The sequence below is a fragment of the Osmia lignaria genome, chromosome 11, assembly GCF_051020975.1.
Source record: "Osmia lignaria lignaria isolate PbOS001 chromosome 11, iyOsmLign1, whole genome shotgun sequence".
NCBI classification, from domain to species: Eukaryota; Metazoa; Arthropoda; class Insecta; order Hymenoptera; family Megachilidae; genus Osmia; species Osmia lignaria.
Window position 1 is genome coordinate 1,833,320 of NC_135042.1, and position 22,528 is coordinate 1,855,847.

General features: G+C 42.0%; 1 protein-coding gene across 2 annotated transcripts in view; it reads right to left on the reverse strand.

Moving 5' to 3' along the window:
• Positions 1 to 22,528, reverse strand: part of Invadolysin (leishmanolysin-like peptidase, invadolysin) — a 1,079,802-nt gene continuing 1,057,274 nt past the window's right edge. Inside the window, exon 13 of one of the 2 annotated variants that reach the window (XM_076690814.1) lies at positions 1 to 380. In XM_076690814.1, coding sequence (XP_076546929.1) covers positions 337 to 380 — 44 coding nt within the window. In that variant the 3' untranslated portion in view covers positions 1 to 336. The remainder of the gene's footprint in view (positions 381 to 22,528) is intronic. The other variant, XM_076690812.1, reaches the window with a different exon arrangement.

Below are 22,528 nucleotides of genomic sequence, written 5' to 3' on the forward strand. Positions count from 1 at the left end.
ATTTTTAGATAAAATACCCTGTACTTACTACTATTGGCACTTAACAAATACCTTATCAAAATTATTATTCTAATTATATAAAGTTATTCATAAATGTGCTTAACATAAATTCAAAGCGTGAATACAGTGAACATCAGTTCTTACAGTAGAAGAAATTATTTCATAATTTATTAAGTTATGTAATCTAAACATCAATAAATGGATCACCTATATTCAACTACGTATCATCTAGGGATTAGAAAGCAAATTAAAATAATAAATGCTGACCAATTTTTAAATGTTCCTGCAGATGCACAATATAAATTGTCTCTATGATAATAGGTTGCAGGTGGGTGTTCATCTCCTGGCTTGCAATGGTCGTGTTTTTCTGTTAGTTCCACCTAAAAAAAATGATAGAAATGTAAATATTATTTGCATCATACTTGAAGCAAGAACGATAATTTGAATTAAGAAGGAAACATTAAACTTAGATTTAAGGTCCGTTTATAATCGTATAGATATTAAATGTACAGAGGCATAGCGTGGCAGATGACACGATTTCTTTAATGCGATATTCCTTCAAATGTATTTTAGAAATTGTATGATTTTGAATCTGATATTTATTGTATAAGGGTGCAGAGGTAAGCATTGAACAGTCGATCATAGTCCTCTAACCAGAAGGCAGCCTTGCCTTCTCCATTCCGTGGCATATACGTCACAATCAGTGCTGCTATTGTTTGAAGTAATGGTTCCTAAAGTGAAGGGGATAATGGTAAATTAAAATTAATTTGGGGGTGTGTAGACAACGTCGGGGGATCTGCGAAAGGATTAATATCATATAAATTAAAATAATTGTGACCCATTTTCATTATTATGAAAGTTAAAAATAAATACCAATAAATTCATAGCCATTTCTACATCCTGAATAAAATATAAATACAGATAGGTATATAAAATACAATTACAGTAAAGACTCTATAAGTATTCGAAAGGATCTATCCGTTAAGTGTTCGCGGTTTGTCCCCCACCACGGGCGGATTCACCTTCGTAGTAAGCACGGGAATACTATGACAGGGCGCGACTTTCCTTTGAAGATCTGTATCGTATTCGTATCGGTAAAACGGCACAAATGTAGCGATGAAACTTTTATTTTTCATTTTCTTTTTTTTTTAAAATAATTTCACTAACATATTGATGAGATTTTCCTGATTAAAATGAGAGTTTGGGATCATATGCGTAGGAAAATTAATTAAACACTCGCGTTGTAGGAATAAATAGTTTATATAATGAATTGTAAAATACAATTACAAGGTTTACCCTTGCACCGAACTATGTTACGGGACGTAAGTGAAGAATGATAAGAAGTCTCCGCCGGGTTAGCTAGTCTTTATATAGCCTAGGCCAACCCTGAATATTTCTGGAGAGGGACAGGAAAGTTTTTCCTTAAACGACGCTAAACGCTTTAGTTTTCCCGCGCAACGACTTTATTGCTCTTTGTGTTAAAGGGCCATCTGTTTATGCTCGAACCTCGCTTTCTCTTTACACAGGAGAAAACTTCTTCCTGTTTGCGTCGCTACAAGAACAAACACGATATTATTGTAATAATTTTAACTAATCTGAATAATCTTAAAATAATTTACTTTCTGTGAATGCTCGCTTCGGATGGTAAATTAACGGCGAATTAATAATTAACGTTATATGTTAGGTATTCAATACAAAGGACAGCTAGCAATAATCATTAATTCAGTTCTATAACAAGAGAACTTAACAGTTTTTTGTTTCGCGATTAATTATATGTGATTTCTAATTTTCTTATTAGAGTATGTAGCGCGAATATGCTTAAAATATATTATATGTATAGCCAAGTAAGACATACGAATCCCGCGTCTGCCGCGCGCCGAGGACTTGCAGGTACTACCATAAAATACCTCGCGCTCGGTCATACGCGCCCCTAATTAGGCGGACGAAACTACGGAAACCAGTATAAATACCGGGTAAAACTGCCCAAAAAGTCAGTTAGGCATTTGGAAACATCCTAAGCCAGACCTTCCTTGGAGCAACCGGACCTTAGCGGACCAGGCTCTCCACTACCTAAAAATCCTATTGCAGAGCAGCCGGACCTTCGCGGACCAGGCACTCTAAAAATCCAATCGCACTCTAGAAAACCTACCTTGTGAAGTAGCCGGACCTTTGCGGACCAGGCTCTTCAATATTAGCAAGACTATCCGACTTTTCGTTTAAAGCCTCAGATTCTCCTCCAACGACTCTCTAAAAAGTCACAACCATACCCTTAGCCGTGCCTCTGCAATGTTTTAATTAACCAAGCGAGGCGCTTCGCTTACAAGTAATTTTTTAAAGTATGTATAATTTTGAAATTATTTGCAATTTTTTGTAAGAATAAATAATTATAATCAGAAAAATTTCATGTATTCATAACATTTTTATTTAAAATACGTACTATATAAATAAAAATATGTCTTTGTTGCATTAGTGTTGTTTTACGAATATGTGAACATTTCATTTTTAACTTTTATAATAGCTCCGAATCCATCTTCTCCTTTTATCTAGTCTCTTTCTAGGTTGATGTCGGCATAAAATAATTTTTAACAAAAAATACAACCGACTTCAAAATGCGCTAGAAAGTGTAAAATAATTGCTATTTCATTTATGTAGGAATAAAATGGGTTTACGTATTTATTCCTTTATTGCAAGACAACGGGACGAGGTAAACGATAAAAAGTTCAGACAATTCACACCACAACAAGACACATGCGCCACAGTACATAAAAAGGTATCGCAATCCGTAATCGTAATTCCGTGTTCGTGAGCCGTTCGTCGTAATCGTAGTCGTACCGTATCGTGTTTATTCATAATCGTAATCCGTGTTCGTAAGCCGTTATCGTTCGTAGCCGTAAATATGTTCGTAGCCGTAAAATCTGACTCCCGCGCCGCGGACGCGTCCTTATATCCCCGCGGCGGTCGAATATTCTCGATGTTTTTCCCTTTGAATGTTAATCGTTAACGCAAACGGATTTTAACGCCCGCTGCGCGTTTTTGCGGGCGCCGACGGTTGTCTGTTTCGCAGCGGTACGTATGTACCTTTCCGCGATCATAATATTGCTGCTCACGCAAGCACGCACACAATCATTTGCACGGGCGGGAATGAGGTCACGGACACCGATCAGCTGTTTCGAATCGTAGGCTTTAACGAATTCGTGGCCTCTTTTACCGTCTGCTTCCTACATTTATACCAATGCTCTACAGCTATTAATAAAACCTATTTAATCGTTAAGTAGTATATTAAATACATTTCAACCTTTTCGGAGACGGCGCAAAATTAAAAACTTTTCTTCTACTCGGAAGATCCTAGTTCAGCAGTTGGCAACCTATGACACGCCGGTTACCGAATGACCCATTTGATAATTTCAAGTTAACAATATTCAACGGGAGTCAACATACCCATTGCGATTTAATTACATTCACATTAAAAGTGCTGCCAACTTCTAATACAATCGTTACAATTACAAATGCTTTTTGCCGTACAGATAACGTACCGCATTTTTTCTTACGACTTATTAATTACCAAGTTTGCTATAGCGCAATGAAATCGTTATTGAGAGCATTGTATATTCGGGTGTTTTTTATTTTGCGCCGCCTCTGAAGTGGTTGAAGTGTATTTATTATATTATTTAACTATTTAATAGGTTTCACTAATAGCTGTGGAGCATTGGTAAAAATGACATGGAAATTATTTTACGCATTTCGCATTTTACCGCAAGTCAGTTGTATTTCTTGTTAAAAATTATTTTTGTTCCCTCTTTTTAGTACATCGGGTAATTTCGCGTTTTTATCGCATATCTATAACAATAACTATAAACCAAAAATAATATATTGACCGAATTTGAATGGTTAATAAACAACACATTCCACAAATTTTTGCAAGTGGGTTCATCGCGGATATATCTCCCACTAAATGTGAACGGTTTCATCGCCATTGGTACATTCTTTGCAGAGTAACATCAACGAATAGGTTTTTTTCTATAATAATAGTTATTAACAATAACAAATTCCATAAATTTTTGCAAGTGGGCTCATCGAGAAAATATCTCCTATTAGATGTGAAAGGTTTCATCGCGGTCGGTACATTCCTTGCAGAGTAAACGCCGAAAAAATATAAATGAAGCAGTACATTTTTTGCAATAAAAGTCGTTAGGGATGAAAAAATTCAAAATATTTTTCTTACGGGACCAATCGGGAGACACACTCTACAAGATGCAAAAGGTTTCGTTCCGATTGATAGATCCCCCTCCTTTTCGAAGTCGGTTAAAAAACTGGAGCGATACAAGGATGGGCCGCTAACTTGAAAAGCAAAAACCTTTCTAACGTGATGGGTGGGTTCAGTTGCTACGTTAGCTAAGAGCGTCATTAATTACACTGTCCAACACGAATTTTGTTTTCCAATAGCCACTGGGTGATCGTTGTAGAGCTTCTCGTCCTGAACACGAATCCGAAAACCGAACTGCTCTGTCATCCTCAGTTTTCGAAAAACACGAGTTTTCGTAAAAACATGTGTTTTGGGGGGAAAATGACCTATTATGTGGAAACTAAAAACGCTAGAACATTCGCATTGGTCTTAAAAGATAGAAGAGTGTTCTTTATCTAGCGCGAATTCTCTATACAGCACCGAATTCTGTAGACATCTCTGAAGAGGAAACTATGTGGGGTAAGTGTTGGAGCAGTATACAATTCGAGTAAATCGAAAAAATATCTGCCGGTGACGCGTGCACGGCGTTTTGCCGCCAGACGGCCATAGCTCGCTCTCCTCGGCTAGTCAGAATCGTAGATACGCGTAATCAAGACCAGTGGTCTGGTTCAATGTGTATCCAATTTTTATACTGTGACGGGTACGCGAGCCCACCATACGACCACCAGTAAGGTGCGACGTAGCACCGCGACCGCGAGAGGGCTGCGAGCCTAGAGGTTTGCTCTTGCTAGGCAACTAAGCCGCCTGGCCGAACATAAGGCGGCCCGCGAGGCCTAGAAATAAAGTCGGCTCCGTAACAAAATCGCAAGCGTAAGCGTACCGAACACGCTCCGACGCAACCACCGATACGACGAGCCAAGCACGACTCCTTTTTGTATTCCTCTTTCCTCCACGGCTCCGGGACGGTCTGGTGAAATCCGGCCGCCTCGCCGAAAGATCGTTAACCGCCACAACACGGAAGGTCCTTGTGGCCTTCTAGCATCTTTGGCAAACCCTGACCTCCGTTCTACCCCGGCGGAAACCACAAGCAGACGGGAGAAAGTTCCTCTGACCAGGCCCGAGGAACCGCGAAAGCCAACTTATTGAGGGAACCACTGCTATGGCCACTACCGCTCCGACCACCTCTCATCTTGTCTACACCAATGCGAGACAACTGTCAACGCAACTCTCCGTACTAATAAGACCCGCGCCGTCGACCGTAGCTTTAAGCCGCGTATCGCAGACGTAAAACCCGCGTCCGACTTTTATAAACCGTGTAGCTTTGAGACCCGCGCCGCGATCCGCGACATCTACATGAAAGAATTCAAGATTTCTGCCGCACCACCTGTAAACCGTCAGTAAGTAAGGTACTTTATAATAAATACGTTCCAACCCATTCAGCCGTGTACTCATTCAGTAGAAGAACCCTGAACACCCGACTGAGCCACCCTTCCTCTCCGGTCCACCGCAGGACCGTCGCAATACCTATAATGTTCGATTTTTTCTTGCTATTATTATTTCTCTTTCATTGTTATTCATTATTATTTACAGATACCAACAATAAAATGATAAAATACTATAATTTCAAATTTAAAAATCGATTGACGAGCATTACGACTGTATTAATTGATACCCGATTGAAGACAGTTTTGAAATTTGCTTATCAAATGGTAAAAATATTTATTGTTTCTCCGATTATATCGAGTGTTAAGTGTAAAGTATCGAGTGTAAAAAAATGTCAAGTGGTGCTTATATTTCGAAAGAGCGTTAACGATAAGCATTCTTACTTCCCCATTATCCAGTTGTCAGTTGACCTTGCTGCTGAACACACGTTTGCTCTAACTCTCCTATTTGAAATTAACCGCTCTACATCAGTAAGTCGTTTATCGCCTCGTCTTGAGCTAATTACCGCAATACGTAATTGCAATTGTGTCACTCAGTGCATGACAGTGCAAGTGCATAAGTGCATTTTGGATATACTCGAGCTGTACCGCATTAAATAAGGAAGGAATATACAGTGTCGTACCGTTCTTATCGACAATTTATTTGTTCTACCTAATTGGAATATACACTGTAACGATATGTCTGATAAGTGCAAGGGTTGTGCAAAACCTGCAACGTCCAATCCTGCCAGATGCTTGGACTGTGGGATAATCACTCATACTGGCCCAAACTGTTTAGCCAGGTCGGGTCACCCCTGGCATAACGGGCGACTTTTAAATTGTAAAAGTGATCCTCTTGTATTGCCATCTGGTAGTTCCTCTGCAATTAACTCTCCAATTAGCTCGCGTGCGTCTACGCCAGGGGGCTCCCCCTCCTCCTTTACGCTAGAGGATATCAGGGATCTATTCCGTAACGAGATACTGAACCTACGGCGGGAATACGACAGCATTATTAAAAACGAACTGTCAACATTGATGGGCGAAATGACGGCAATGCGTTATGAATTAAATGAACGGCTCACGCTTTTGGAAAACCGATCTGATGCTGGTCAAAACACCACAATCTCCACTCCAGAACTGACGTTCAACGTTGTTGCTGAGATAGCTGAGAGAGAAAAGAGATCAAGGAACGTTCTCATCCATGGCATCCCGGAACCTGTGGCCTCGAGCAGCGGTACTCCACAATCGAGTCGTGATCAGGACACCTCTACGGCCAGACAAATATTAACCAGCATCCATGCAGCAGACTACGCAACAATCATTGTGACTAGACTGGGGAAACTGGGTAAAACACCTAGGCTACTACGTATTACCTTACAGGATGCTGAAGCTGCCAGGCAGATCCTAGCCAACAAAAGCAGATACAGTGGACCATTCAAGATAACGGACGATAAGTCACCAACTGAGCAGGCATATTTACGGGATCTGCGCCTCAAACTACAGACTCTGCACAATCAAGGAGACACCACGAAGACTATACGGTATATCAAGGGTATACCGTGCATCGTGGACTCACGCATAAAACCTAAACCTGGTAGTTCAAAAAACTAAATAAGTACATAAATATTTATTATCAAAATGTTCGCGGTTTACGCACCAAACTTACAGATTTAAGCTCCTCTCTACTCACATCATCAGAGCGCTACGACATCATCATTCTGACAGAGACGTGGCTAAACAGCAACTTTTTCACGGGCGAACTAGGGCTGGACGACTACACGGTGTTTCGAAAGGATAGAAGTGACTCCACTAGCTCTTTTGCTAGGGGCGGGGGTGTCCTAATAGCTGTTCACACAAGCCTAAATTGCTCATTGCTCGCTCCCCCAACAGAGCATCTGGAACATCTCTTCATCATGGTCAGCTCTCCGCTATCCTATCACGTCCTAATAGTATCGACTATTTATCTTCCACCTGGCTCACCTCCATCCTTATACTCTGATCATTTTCAATACATCTCCAACTTGTCAACCTTATACGCATCTGCTTCTCTAATAATCACCGGCGACTTCAATACTCTTTGGATCAATTGGTCTTCTCAAACCTTATCATACAACTCCCAGTTCATCTCTTCCTCCACCAACTATAGAACCATTCAAATATCAAACCTTGTGCACGAACTGGTGGATCAGTGCGACCTCACCCAAATCAACCATTTCACTAACTCTTCTGGCTCTATTCTTGACCTTATCCTCACCAATCACCCAAATATTCTCATACAATCTCCTACTGAATCACTTCTTCCGATCGACCTATATCATCCTTCTCTCCATCTATCTGCTCAACTCTTCATATCATCTGTCTCTGGATCCGTTTCGGCCTCTCCCAGGTTCAGGCATGACTATAGTAGAGCTAACTACTCTGGTATGGTTCAGTTCTTTAACTCCATCAGTTGGGATGACAACATGTCTAATTTATCTGTAGACGACGCGGTGGATTATATGTATGAGCAATTATACCAGGCAATAAACACTTTTGTTCCAGTCAAAACTATCAGACAAAGTAGATATCCACCATGGTTCACCAGTGAATTAATATCATTAGTCCGCATGAAAAAGGCGGCACATTTTCAATATAAAGCGCACTCCAGATACTGCGACTATTTACACTTCTGCGCACTTAGAAGTAAATGTACATCTATCGCTAGACATTGTCACAAAAACTATGTTGCGACGGCCGAATTGAATATCCGTAGTAATATAAAGGCTTTCTGGTCGTTTGTAAACAGAAACCGCCTATCTCACTCGCTCCCAGCAAACATGAAATCTGCTAACCAGGAATCCAGTGACCCTCAAATGATTGCCAATCTATTTGCTGACTTCTTTGAGGAGAATTATTCTTCTCTTGAACCAGATTCTGGATATGCTCCTCCTCAAGGACTATCTGGGTAATGCTTACCCTGCTTAGACATTAGTATCAGCGATGTACTTACTGAAATTGGCAGTCTTAAAGTTTATAAAAGTCCTGGCGAAGACGGGCTCCCTAGTATTATTTTTAAACAATGTAAGTTTATCTTGTCTAGGCCATTATGGATTATTTTTTGCAAGTCACTGAGGGATGGTAAATATCCTGTTCGCTGGAAGAGGGGCACTATAACACCAATATTCAAGGCTGGAGATAGAACTAGGATAGAAAATTACAGGCCAATCACTTTACTCAATGTTCCATCCAAGATCTTTGAAGCTATTGTCTGTAGAAAACTCTCTAAGATTATGCACAACCAATTAGCCAATGAGCAGCATGGCTTCATTAGTAGCAGATCAACAACGACCAATTTAGCGTGCTATATTAGTTATATCTCACAGGCTTTGGAGAAAAACAAGCAGGTTGATGCAATCTATACAGATTTTGCCAAGGCGTTCGACAGAGTCAACCACAATTTATTGATTGACAAGCTATATTCCTTTGGGGTAAATGGAGCGCTCTTGCATTGGTTCTACAGTTATATTACAGGTCGAGTCCAGTCAATCAAATTTCGTGGACACATATCCAGAACAATTTTTGTATCTTCTGGTGTCCCCCAAGGCTCTCATCTTGGACCATTGCTTTTTCTAATATTCATAGATGATATTAGATACGTCTTCACTAACTGCAGCTTTTTATTATTTGCCGATGACCTCAAACTCTTTCGGGTTATCAACACAGCAACTGATGCTTATTATCTACAGCAAGATATTCACCGATTAGAAGAGTGGTGCAGCAGAAACTTGATGAGCCTCAATCCTGCCAAATGCAGTGTCATTAGATTTCACAGAAGCAAGGAACCCATTATTGTGAATTACACCCTATACAACACTGTTCTGAACAACACAGAGTGTGCCAGGGATCTTGGGGTGTTAATCGACAGCTCACTGACTTTCGACCAACATATAGTAGCTGCTACTAATTCAGCTTCCAAGATGCTGGGCTACCTGAAGCGCACATGTGCTCAATTCCATAACCCAGGTACACTTCTAACGCTTTACTATTCATTAGTAATGTCTCATCTTGACTATGCTAGCATAATATGGGCACCTCGTTTATCCAAACATATTAATGCTCTTGAGGGGATACAGCATAGATTTCTTCGCTTTCTTTCCTATAAAACCACCTCTCCTATGGGGCGATTTGACCATGATTACACCAATATCATGCGCAGATTCAAGGTTCTTTCTCTCAAGGATAGACGTACCATCAACGAGATTGTGTTCATACAGAAGCTTCTGTCCAATGAAATCGATTGTGCACCACTGCTCGAGCAGGTTACTTTTCACATTCCACCACGGGCCACCAGATCCTCTGAACTTTTTCATCAATGGCATTACACCTCGAGATTTGGGCACCTGAATACTATCAATAGAGCATGCACCACGGCGAATAAATTCAACTCAATCTGCGAATTATTCACTGACTCTGTCGACAGAACTAGACATAACATCAGAAACTTTTTCCTCGATTACGCGGCAACTGGATAGCAGCGCCATTCATGGAAGTACAATAGAGCGGCCATACTTACACTACTATTTCTTGTTCATGTTTACGTTCGTAATCCGGCGATATGTTTATACTATCCATTCATACAGTACCCCGGTGAAGCCGTTTACTGCGACTGACGCGAAAAACACTAATCACGTAATGTATCTTTTGTTGTAAAGGGCTATGCCCGTATATATATTAAATAAATAAATAAATAAATAAATTATTGCTAGACCTAAGAGTATTTGTTTCAGAATCCGCTCAGTCATGATGGCGCTCACGATCGATCGGGAGTCGACCATCTAGGTCAACGCGTAAGCAAGGGTCTTCTCGCCGGTTTGCGCGCAAGGCCCTCAACGACGCCATTACCGATCTACGAGTCGACAAGTTCAGAAGTGTTCACGAAAAAGTCTTGTTTGTAAGGGGTGTTTAAATAAAAGTCCAAAAGTTGTCAGGATATATTTTAATGCTCGTTCAACACTCTCCGTTCCTGATCGCTACACGCAGTCAATACCGTTGTCTGTTCTGTTTACTTCTGCTTACGGCGCGCTTTTCTCGTTCCTTAAAAGGAAGATCCGCGCCCCACTCTTTTTGGAAAACCCTTAGCCTTCCGCTTTCCGAGGCCTGGTCGTCATCGCCGTAGCGAGGGGGTGAGGACGATCAGGCCCTTGCCAATTCCCGTCGTCATAAGGGCCCCAGATGTTTTATGATAGTACCTAACGGGACTCTGGACAACATTGCTGTCCCAACACAGGTTCTTACAACTCGGCCAATCCTGACATTCGAGACCCCCTGGTCTCACCTATTCATGTCTATTCGTACACAAAGCTTAATTTATTTGCTATTATAAACTTAAAATTTCTAAACCTAACTCTAAAATATAAATTTACTATTTCTAGTTTAACAAAAACTTAAACTAATTTGGGCACCAAGGTCTCATATTTGCAGACGACCAAGTACCCTGGTATGATCTCTGGGTGTTTTGAAAACCTTTAACGTCCGCTACAATGTAATGATCGTTTCGCAATTTCCTTAGAATCTCGTAGGGTCCCTTAAATTGCGGAATCAATTTTTGGGAGACCCCAGGAGTAGTTACAAAATTCTTTAACATAATATAATCTCCAACTTGATACTCGTAAGGCGGTTTGTGTTTCTTATCATAATACGTTTTATTATAATTTTGCTGTTGCAAATTTTTCCCCGCGGCTACACGACGACACTCTTCTAATTTTGATGGTTCGCGACTTGCTTCAGTTTGAATACATTTTTTTAACACATCTGGCACTTTACCCGTTTGGTCTACTCCGAATAATAACTTGCACGGTGTGTCGCCCGTGGTTTTATTCACCGTATTGTTTAGTGCGTACTCGGCGTCTTCTATTACCTCGTACCATCGTTTTCCCGGACGGTCCTCGGTCATTTTTGCTAGCATGGGTCCTAGCACTCGATTGACCCTTTCTACCTGCCCGTTTGCCTGAGGTGATGCCGTGACTACTTTCGCATGCCTGATACCATTCACTAAAAGAAAGTCCTCAAAATCTTTGGACGTAAACGCGCTGCCTCTGTCCGAAATAACCATTTCCGGTTTATTATAATGGGAAAAATATGTTTTCAAGCATGCGATCGCTTCCTTTGCGGAGGTAGTTTTCGTCGGGTATAATTTTACATGTTTTGTGAACGCGTCTACTACTAAAAACACATACTTTTTAATATTCATTGTCCTGTCTACTGGACCAAAATGATCTATATGTACCTTGACGAATGGAACATTTCCTTTGGGTATGTTATGTAGGGATCCTTCAACCCTTCCCGCCGATGGTGAATATGCGATACATTTTAAACAATTTTTAATGTGATCGCCGGAAACCAATAATTTTGCATTATAGTACTGCTAGTTTTATCCGTTCCCAGGTGTCCCATCTCGTCATGATACCGATAGATAACGTTTTTCTCCATACTTTGCGGTACATAAAACAATAATTCATTACCATACTTTCTATAAACGAGACCGTTTCGCATTTCAAAAAATCCATCTTCTCTAGTTTCTAATTTCTCCCGTATTTTGGAAATTTCGGGGTCCCGGTTTTGCATTAACGCCAAGTCCAACTCGAACGAGTTTCCATCCACAACTAGGACATTAGTGGATCTACTAAGCGCGTCCGCGTGTGCCATGCGTGCGCCCGGTCGGTGCACTATTTCGTAATCGAAGCTCTGAAGCTCCAATGCCCATCTCGCAATTCGCGGATTTACTTCTTTTTTATTTAAAGTCATCTGAAGCGAACTACACTCTGTTAAGATTTTAAATTTAATCCCATATAAATAAACTCTGAAACGTCTCAGCGCGTAAATTATAGCTAACACTTCAAGTTCAAAGCTATGATACCTGCTTTCGACTTCGGTGGTACGCTTTGAAAAATAGAATACTGGATGAAATTTCAGGTCATATTTCCGTTGCATGAGAATTGCCCCATAACCCATTGAACTGGCGTCACAATGGAGCTCGGTTTCATCTTTTGGGTTATAGATAGCTAACACCGGGGCTTCTACTAGCTTTGTTTTTAAATTGTTAAATGCTTCTAATTCTTCTTCCCCGAATTTAAATTTAGCGTCTTTTCTCAGTAAGTTGTATAATGGTCTAGCAATGAAAGCAAATCCCTCAATAAATTTACGGAAATATGAGCTAAGTCCTAAAAAACTTTGTACACCACGAGTATTCTGTGGGATTGGAAATTTCTTAACAGCTTCCACCCCACTTTTCGGCGGACTGATGCCTTCCTCGGTTACGTAATACCCTAAATATTCTATTTCTTTATACAGAAACTTACACTTATCTATTCTTAACTCCATTTTATTTTCTACAAGTAATTCAAAAACGCGGTTTAGAATTTGAAAATGATGTTCCCACGTTTGGGTCGCCACTAGTACGTCGTCTAAGTATACAACAACATCACCTGATTTAATTAGTTCCGAAAAAACTTCATTGACAAACCTCTGAAACCGAGATGATGCGGTTTTGAGGCCGAAAGGCATTCTCATGTATTCAAACTGGCCTAAAGGCGTGATGAATGCAGTGTATTTTACGGAATCTTCTGATACGCTGATGTGATGGAATCCGTCTTTCAAATCTAACAGACTATAATATTTTTTCCCGCACAAAACGTCTATCTGATCCTCGATCAGCGAAAGTGGATAGTTATCGCGAGCAAGGACCTTGTTCAAAGTTCGATAGTCCACACACATGCGGAGCTCTCCATTTTTCTTTTTTACCAAGACAATCGGTGACGCGTATTCAGAATCGCTTGCTCTAATAACTCCTTTGTTTAATAATCCATCTAACATCTTCCTTAATTGTTGTTTTTCCGCGTAGGAAATTCGTCGTGGTGAAGTGTGAAAAGGTTTGTTTTCATTCAAAACTAATTTCAATTCAGCATTACCGCGGAGTAATGTTGGACGCGGTGGTTGCAAATACTTTTGTTTAAACATTTTTTTGAATTTTTCACGCTCATCATAAGTTACTTCGGTACTAATGTTTAACGAATCTACCACGTCATCCTCCATCGGATCCGCAAGAATGTTCAAAATTTCTAAAACGGCATCATTTTCGATTTCTGGTTTTGTCAATGTGATTTTAAATGATTTAAGTGCATCTCGGCCCAGTACCACCGCCGTGGACATTGTTTGATCTGGTACAACCAAAAGTAAAATTCTCTTACAAGTATTATCAAGTACAACCGCAGCGTGTATCGTGCCTAGCGGATTTAATGGTGACTTGTTAATCCCTACGAATCGGTTGCGCATGCTATCATCTACTTTATCTATTTCGCAAGGAACAAAGGATTCTTTTATAAAACTTACTGGACTCCCGGTATCGAACAAGGTATGTAGCCTTACTTCTAAATTGTTCATTATGAAGCTAATATTCCGGTGAAATTCATCTCCTTGTAACGGGAGCTTCTGCATGCAGGTAATTTGGGGCTTCTCTCTTTTGGGGCAGGTAGGCAGCAGGTGACCCATTTCTCCGCAGCCAAAACAAGAACCCTTTGCCCTCTTCGGTAGGCGACAATCCTGTGACCAATGACCCATCCTGTTACAACTGTAGCAGCGTGCCAGTGCTACCTGCTCCGTTGATTTCCTCGTCATTGCTGGCTCCATGGTTCTCAGTCGAGGCGTTGACGTACCTGGCGTCGCCAGACTCTTCGTGGTGGATTGCAACCTGATTTTATGAAAAGCTTCTAACAATGCCGGTGCTGTTTTAAAGTTGCACATGCGTGCTTGGTTCCGCAGATTGATGTCCGAAATCCCGTCTATTATGGAATCAACAATTTCTTCTTTGTCAACTGGTACACGATTAGCTAAAATTAATTTATCGTGGAAATACTCGCTAAAATTTTCTGCGTTGACCCATCTTCTATTTTCAAATTTTCGGCGAGCCTCTAACCGGCTTTCTCGATGGCCAAACATTAATTCCATGCATCCTAAAAGTTCATTGGTTCCGATTTCCAAATGCTCCGTTCTAGATTGAAACCAGCTCAACGCTTTTCCTTTTAGTTTTGACCCAATCAGGATTTTCGTTAAATTTTCGTCCAACTCATACGTGGAAACTAGCAGTTGTAGCTGCTTTTTCCAATTTTGGAAAGAATCTTCAGCTCCATTAAATTCTCCTAACAGCTCACCAATCGCCTTCACGCTCGGACCAACTCTTCTTCCAGTCTCCAAACTGGAACCCGGAGAACTTCGCAACATTTGGTTTTCACGCCGGAGCACGTGTAACTCCCTTTGCATGAGTTCTTGCTCTCGACGCATTAGTTCCATCTCCGTACGCAGAAGACGATCGGAAGGGGTTTCTGCTGTTGCACCTTGCATAGACGGTGCCTCTGGATGGGAGATGCTTGCCTGCGGCTGTATCTCGTCCTCTCTAACCGTGGTATTGCCCTCTGCGGCCGCCTCTCCGCCTTTTTTGAACGTGGGGTTACGTCAACCTCCCATGCTCGATCGGGAAAGTTTTCATCAAGGCGCTGCACTAATTCGGCTTTGTTGCCTGTCGTTGACAAACCACGTTGACGCAGTATCTCCTTCAATTCAGATAGAAGGAAATCGCGTTGACTTCTTCTCACTGAATGTGACATAGTAAAGTCACCTCGAATTTATAAAAACGCCACTGATATAATCACCAGGAAGATCAAATACAGTGTCACACCGACACTTCGGAAAACGTCACACAGAAATTTAAAAAAAATTGTCACACAGAAAAAATTGTCACACAGAAAAAATTGTCACACAGAAACGAAACAAAAATTGTCACACAGAAAATTAATCACAAAGAACCTCGCGGAGAGAGTCACACAGAATATGAACGGCACTGTCGATTACACAATTTCCACGGATGTTTCCGTTTGGGATCCTTGATCCCACTTCTGAATTTATAAGGGGTGTTTAAATAAAAGTCCAAAAGTTGTTAGGATATATTTTAATGCTCGTTCAACACTCTCCGTTCCTGATCGCTACACGCAGTCAATACCGTTGTCTGTTCTGTTTACTTCTGCTTACGGCGCGCTTTTCTCGTTCCTTAAAAGGAAGATCCGCGCCCCACTCTTTTTGGAAAACCCTTAGCCTTCCGCTTTCCGAGGCCTGGTCATCATCGCCGTAGCGAGGGGGTGAAGACGATCAGGCCCTTGCCAATTCCCGTCGTCATAAGGGCCCCAGATGTTTTATGATAGTACCTAACGGGACTCTGAACAACATCACTGTCCCAACACGGGCTCTTACATGTTCAATTGTTACTGTTCATCGTGTTGTTCATCAGTTCACCAGATCAAGATCCTTAGCAACAGTGCAAGCGACTGGATTTACAGGGACTGATCACTTATACATTAAATTCAACGAATACGTGAAAAGCCGACCACGTGCCGCTCAAGCACACAATCACGGGCACCAACAACAATAGCGGGTCGAATCAATAATATTAACGGCGCTTGCTCATCGAGCTGTAAGTATTCAAAGTCTAGTCATTGTAAATTTGTAACAGTTCAATCGGTCATTGCTCATTCGTGTGATTGTACAGTTCATTTGTTCACAACATTTTACTATCCGTTTTCCGTTCTTATCCGTGTGACTCAAATTGTACTCATTTATTTCATGCGTGACTCAAATAAATTAATTGTCGAAAATCGAACCAGCAAGTGTCTAATTATTTTCCAGCGGAATCCCATCGGGACTAACACCAATCCCGAACAGTATTATATTACATTTTCATCTCAAAAAGGCTTTCAATAGTATTGAATTTACAAGAAACCTTCTTATAATTTTCTTGTAAATCATAGCGTAGAAAATTATACTTCCACGATAAATAATCTTCCATATTTTTAAATTCGTTTATTGCAGGTAATTCTTTATCTTATACATTTTATTTTTTCTGTATCATAAACAAATTTCAACACTGTCTTCAATCGAGTGTCGATTGATAAAGTCGTAATGCTCGTCAATCGATTTTTAAATTTGAAATTAAAGTATTTTATCATTTTATTGTTGGTATCTGTAAATAATAATGAATAACAATGAAAGAGAAATAATAAAGCAAGAAAAAATCGAACATTATAGGTATAAAAATTGGATACACATCAAATCCGACCATTGGTGTTGATTACGCGTAGCTACGGCACTGACTAGCCGAGGAGAGCGAGCTATGGTTGTCTGGCGGCAAAACGCCGTGCACGCGGCACTTCGATTTACTCGAATTGCATACTGTTCCAACACTTGCCCCACATAGTTTCTTCTTCGGAAATGTCTACAGATTTCGGTACTGTATAGAGAATTCGCGCTAGATAAAGAACTTTTCTTAAAATACAAAAGTAATACGTAGGAAATGCATGCGTCGGCTGTTTTTTAAACTTTCGTCGACATTTACATCCATTCAGAATCATGTAATATAATAATTATATATATATCAACATATTCGGAAAACTCTCCTCTATCTTTTAAGACCAATGCGAATGTTTTAGGGTTTTTAGTTTCCGTGTAATAGGGCATTTTCTCCCCAAAACACATGTTTTTACAAAAACTCGCGTTTTTCGAAAACTGAGGGTTATAGAGCAATTCGGTTTTTGGATTCGTGTTGAGGACGAGAAGCTCTAAAACGATCACCCAGTGGCTATTGGAAAACAGAGAAAAAGTTTAAATTTGTTGAACAGTGTTAATAGACTAGAGCAGCATATTATGTTCGGATCCCAATTTAGGGGTTTTAATTAAAAATCATTTGGTTTCGACACATTTATAACATAACAATTTATATCATTTTATTCGCGGAATCCACAGTGTTGCTTCGTCTCAAAAGCAACAAAACAATAACTAGTGTAAAAGCATAAACCATTTCCAAAGTTAAGAGGTTAAAATTTTTATCAAAATTGACTCTTTTTAAAAACTGTGAGTGGTAGGAAAAAGCAGTTTGCAAATTTATTGATCGATCGTTGTCGATCCAGACTGAGTCCCAACCGAGCACGTCTCCAGGTGGTGGATAGGAGAACGACCGGGGCGTGAAGTGTGCCCCTGTGTACCATAGAACGAAGCACCCTATGTGACCGGGTAACAGGAAGGGCGTGTCCACGGAGTGCACCGGCGAATGGGTGCTATAAGGGGCAGACAAAACATTCCGTGGGGAACAAAGGTCCTGTCATGGGGATCAGCTGTTGTTTTTTCTACCCACAGTCAGCGAACCAAGAAAGGAGGAAGAAGAAGAATAGCAACGGAGCGTCGAAGAGGAGGGCCGGAATGCCAAACCGGCCATCGGGACCACCTTGGAGGCGAAACGCGCAACGTCGCTTAGCCTCAATGAAGCGACAGGGAACGTGGTGGACTCAGCTACGACATCTGAAAGGGCTACACTGGGCAAGGGGGATTCCAGACCGCGGGACTCAAATGGGGTCGACGGGCGAACAGCACACCATGAGAACGGGAAGTGAAGGAGGCAGGATCTTTCCGGAACCAGCTGGATATACAGATGCCCTCATGGGGGGCCCCCAGGTGGGGGAGAGTGCAGGTCCGCCACCCGAGAACCTAGGAGTAGACCCCTGAAAGCCTGTGCGGTGGGCAAAACCGCTCTCTCGGAGACCCTGAGTAGAGTCCAGAGGAGTAACACCCCGGGCAGCGGGGCAGGCCAAGAGATTGGAGAAAGCAGGGCGGACCCCACTGTGAAACGAAGAGGGAAGTAATGGTTCGTAGCACGGGACCATTATCCTCTCCGTGGATAGTGCGAGAAAAGGCAACACTGCAGCTTTTATGAATGCATCTATATCTCGCAGATTAACCTGCAGCTCTTCAAGCAGTCGCGGACCTGTTGCGTTGGCGTCTAGCAGAGCAGCAATACAGCTATAGCCATCATACAGGAACCCTGGATACACCAAGGGCAAGTAGGCGGGCAGGATTAAAAACAAGGTTCCGTCTTGCATGAGGACATCTTCGTGAAAAGAGGACTATGTTCCTTGAAACTGGCAAAGTTTTGTACAAGAGACCAGGCAGCAGTGCTACTAAAAGCCAAAGTGGGAGCAACTGGGGCGGACCTCGTCACATACTCAACGTACCTACCATACAGCTCTGAAGGACCCCCTTCGTCGAGGGAGCTCAGAGAGTTTGTAGACTACTGTAAAAGCAAAGGGCTGCGACTAATAATTGAATGCAACACAAACGCGCACTACATCGTCTAGAGCAGCACCAATATTAACAGGAGAGGAGAAGCTCTCCTAACGTACCACTCGACTACAGACATGGAGATTCTAAACAGAGGATCTAGTCCAACTTTTGCACGTCCAGGCGGTAAGAGGTTTCAGACATCGCGCTGGGCATCAGAAAGGTGGCCCAGCCAACATAGGATCAGGTGGAAGAGGAAACAACGCAGTCAGACCACAGGCTAATCACGTACAATCTGAGGGCACATGTGGACCTCAGAGTCACGGAGACCAACAGGAACTCCAGAGTCATCAATTGGCCTCTCTACCATAAGAAGCTGAAGGAAGAGCTCAGGCGGAACTCTGTGAGACCAAGGGAGGAGGATGGGATCAAGAATGAAGTCGCAAGACTGCAGACCGCAATCATCCGATCCTACGAAAAGTCCTGTTCGACAAAACAAAACAAGAGCAGCAAGTGAGTTCCACGGTGGAGCAGTGAACTGAACAGACTTCTAAGTCCGACCAGGACTCGAAAGCTACTTAACAAAGCCATGTAGAAAAATACGGATGGCGCTTAGGACTCATACAAGGAGACCCAAAAGGCGTTCAAAAAATTGATAAGATCATCCAAAAGGAGGGCTTGGAGGGACTTTTACCAAGAGACCGAGGCCTTGCCAGTGGTAGCTAGACTTCGGAAGGGATTCACATCTGGACTTCCCAAAAGCCTGACGGGCACAGACTTCCAGATGGAAGTAATACAGAAAACCATCTGTAGATATTGAAGCACCTTACAGAGATGCATTTACCAGGTTCTAAACAGGAACCTGAAAGAACCTAACGAACTGGAACCTGAGGGGAACAACGAAAGAGACTGGGACTTGGCCTCCAAGGTGGTTACACCAAACAGGATAATTTCATTGATGACATGTATCTCATTCCCAGATCTTCCCGGCGCTCATTTAAGAGGCCGAAGAGGACCTGCTGTGGCGCCTGGGACACATATTCAGATTATGTCTAGCACTGGGTCACGTACCCAAATAATGGAGTGTAGCCAGAATGGTTTTCCTACCCAAACCAGGTAGAAGTAACTACGACACGGCCAAATCCTTTAGGTCTATCAGCTTAACAGCCACCCTCCATAAAACACCGGAAAAACTGATTGATAGGCACATAAGAGAACATACACTGGAGACGAAACGTATCAGGGGTGCAAATTTGTCGACACTGCACTCCATCAGCCCGTAGGAGAGATGGAAGGAGTCCTGTCACAGCGTGAGACAATCCTAAGCGTTTTCGTGGACATCGAAGGAATATTCAATAACACTACCGTTGACGTTATGTGCAAAGCTGCAAACAACTTTGGTATTAATCACAGCCTGGTCATATGGATTAGCATTATGGTACGAACCAGGACTCTAACAATCAGTATCAATGGAACTACGTTAAGAGCCTGGGCTGCTATGGGATGTCGACAGGGTGTGCTCCTCTGGTGTGGACCCTTGTAGTGGACAGGCTGCTTCGTAGGCTCAGAGACGAGGGAGTCACGTCGCAGGAAGATGTAGGTGACATAAACATCTCAATCAGAAGCAAACACCCGCATTATATCGCGAGGAGAATGTAAGTGGCATCAACTTTTGTACAGGAATGGTGCCTTTTCCGTAATTTAAGGATACATCCAAATAAAACGGAGATGGTACTGTTGTCGAGAAAGCGGTGCTTTAAATTTAAGGCCCTTCGACATCTCGACATCTCGAGCACGACATCTCCACTGAAATGAAATACCTAGGGGTTACTCTAGATGCGAAGCTCACCTGGAAACACTACATTAAAAAGCAAGCACGAGAGGCAATCACTACCTACTAGGCCTACAGAAGAATGTTTGGTTAAACGTGGAATCTAAAACCAGGAGTGGTCAAGTGGATATACATCGTCATCATAGTGCCCCAACTAACTTACTCTGTTGTATGGTGGACTTCAATGAAGAACTGGAACAGGAGGACTTTAGAGAAGCTCCCCATCTCTGCTGGGGATAACGGGTGCTTTTCGCACCACGCCAACCATAGAAACCCTAGCACCTCTATACGTAGTAGTGGAAGCCAGAATAAATAGAGCGGCACATGGAGAGGGATAGAGATCGGCCACACGTCAATCCTACGCGAGCATAGGGAACTACAAGGGGCCCTGACCCATAGGGAAGACGTGTGCGATCCAACTTACTACTTTAGATACAACTTTCGGGTGCGACTTCCATGTAGACAAGAATAGGAGGCAAACCAAAAGGGACTTCTAACTCCGGGAGTTAGTTAAAGAGTCTAATTAGGGAGCCTAATTCTAACAATATTAAGTTGCCTAGACGGAAATCAGTTGTGTCTAATCGTGGGGCTCGTCACCGGTCACTGGCACACGAAGAAACACATGATACACTTGGGCATCGAGTGAGAGCCCGGGTGTTTGAGATGTGGTGAAAAAGACGAAACCCCTCTCGACTTGATTCTGCGGTGCAAAGATCTAGAGGCTCAGACACTTTCAACGGGGCCTCTATTCTTTGCTCCGCATATTTGGAGGATATCGGAGTAGGCCGGCTTCTGGGCTTTGCAAAGGAGGCCGGTCTACGCAGATGCCTCACCTTTTAGAGCTGCTCATATTGAGCTCGGGTACAATGGTCCTTAGAGGACTAAGTGCCCGGTTAAAAGAAAGAAAAACTGTACTTCTATATAATAACTACACATGTCCTACTTTATAAAACATCAGGAAGCTGTCTCCCCCAATTAATCAAAAGAGAAATCAAAATTTACTTACGTAATTGCATGTTATACGAATTTAAGAAAAGCACTAGTGCTGCTGAAGTCTGTAAAAATATATGTGAAGTGTATGGTGAAAAGGGTATAAATGGAAGGACACGTTAAAGATGGTTTATCCGTTACCGTTTTGGAGACATTTTGTTCGAAGGCCAACCATGATCCGGACAACTTCAGTGTTTGAAAATGCATTAATTTCTACCGTCGCCACGCAGACCGCTGCAGCTCTCTGCAGCGCGACCGACAACCACATTGGATACTGGTCAGGTCGACCAATCAGCACGCTCGACGTCAGCGAGAAGAAGCCAACGGCTCAAACTGCGAACAAGAACGCTGAGCGGCCATTATCGTTCTGTTTAGCATACTAAGCGCACGTACACAACTTAATTGATAATTTTCCATTGCAATCTCGCGAATTCTTGTTCGAAAAGCTCGCTCTCGTGACCGCGTATCTAGTGCTAACGGCCAACGCGAACTCGCAAGTTCATTAACGCTCGAAAAGTCCACATAATTAATATAATTACATGGTGCTACGTATTGCGCCAACACGTGGTCATACACAGCGCAATCTCAAGCTCTACTTTCACCGCGACGCGGGTGAAATGGTGCAACGCACCAACATTTCTTGTACAGCTCCGTTTTTGTAAATAGTGTACATAATTTTTATTAGTGAAATATACTGTTTTTTTTTGTTCAAACTCTTAACTCTTTCGTCTCATCGCCATTCCATTCAATCGAACCGGCAATCTCGAAAACAATTGCGGACTCTTTCAAGCTTAAAATCGAACACTCAGATATTGACAAAAGTGAATTATTGGCCGTAATCCAATCAAACAGGCATCAAAGAGCAGAAGAAATTGTAATAAAAATGAATGTTCATCGAACAACCATTTTAAGAAAAATTCATTCGCTTGGAATAGTGTTTAAATTGGATACATAGATCCCACGCGAGTTGTC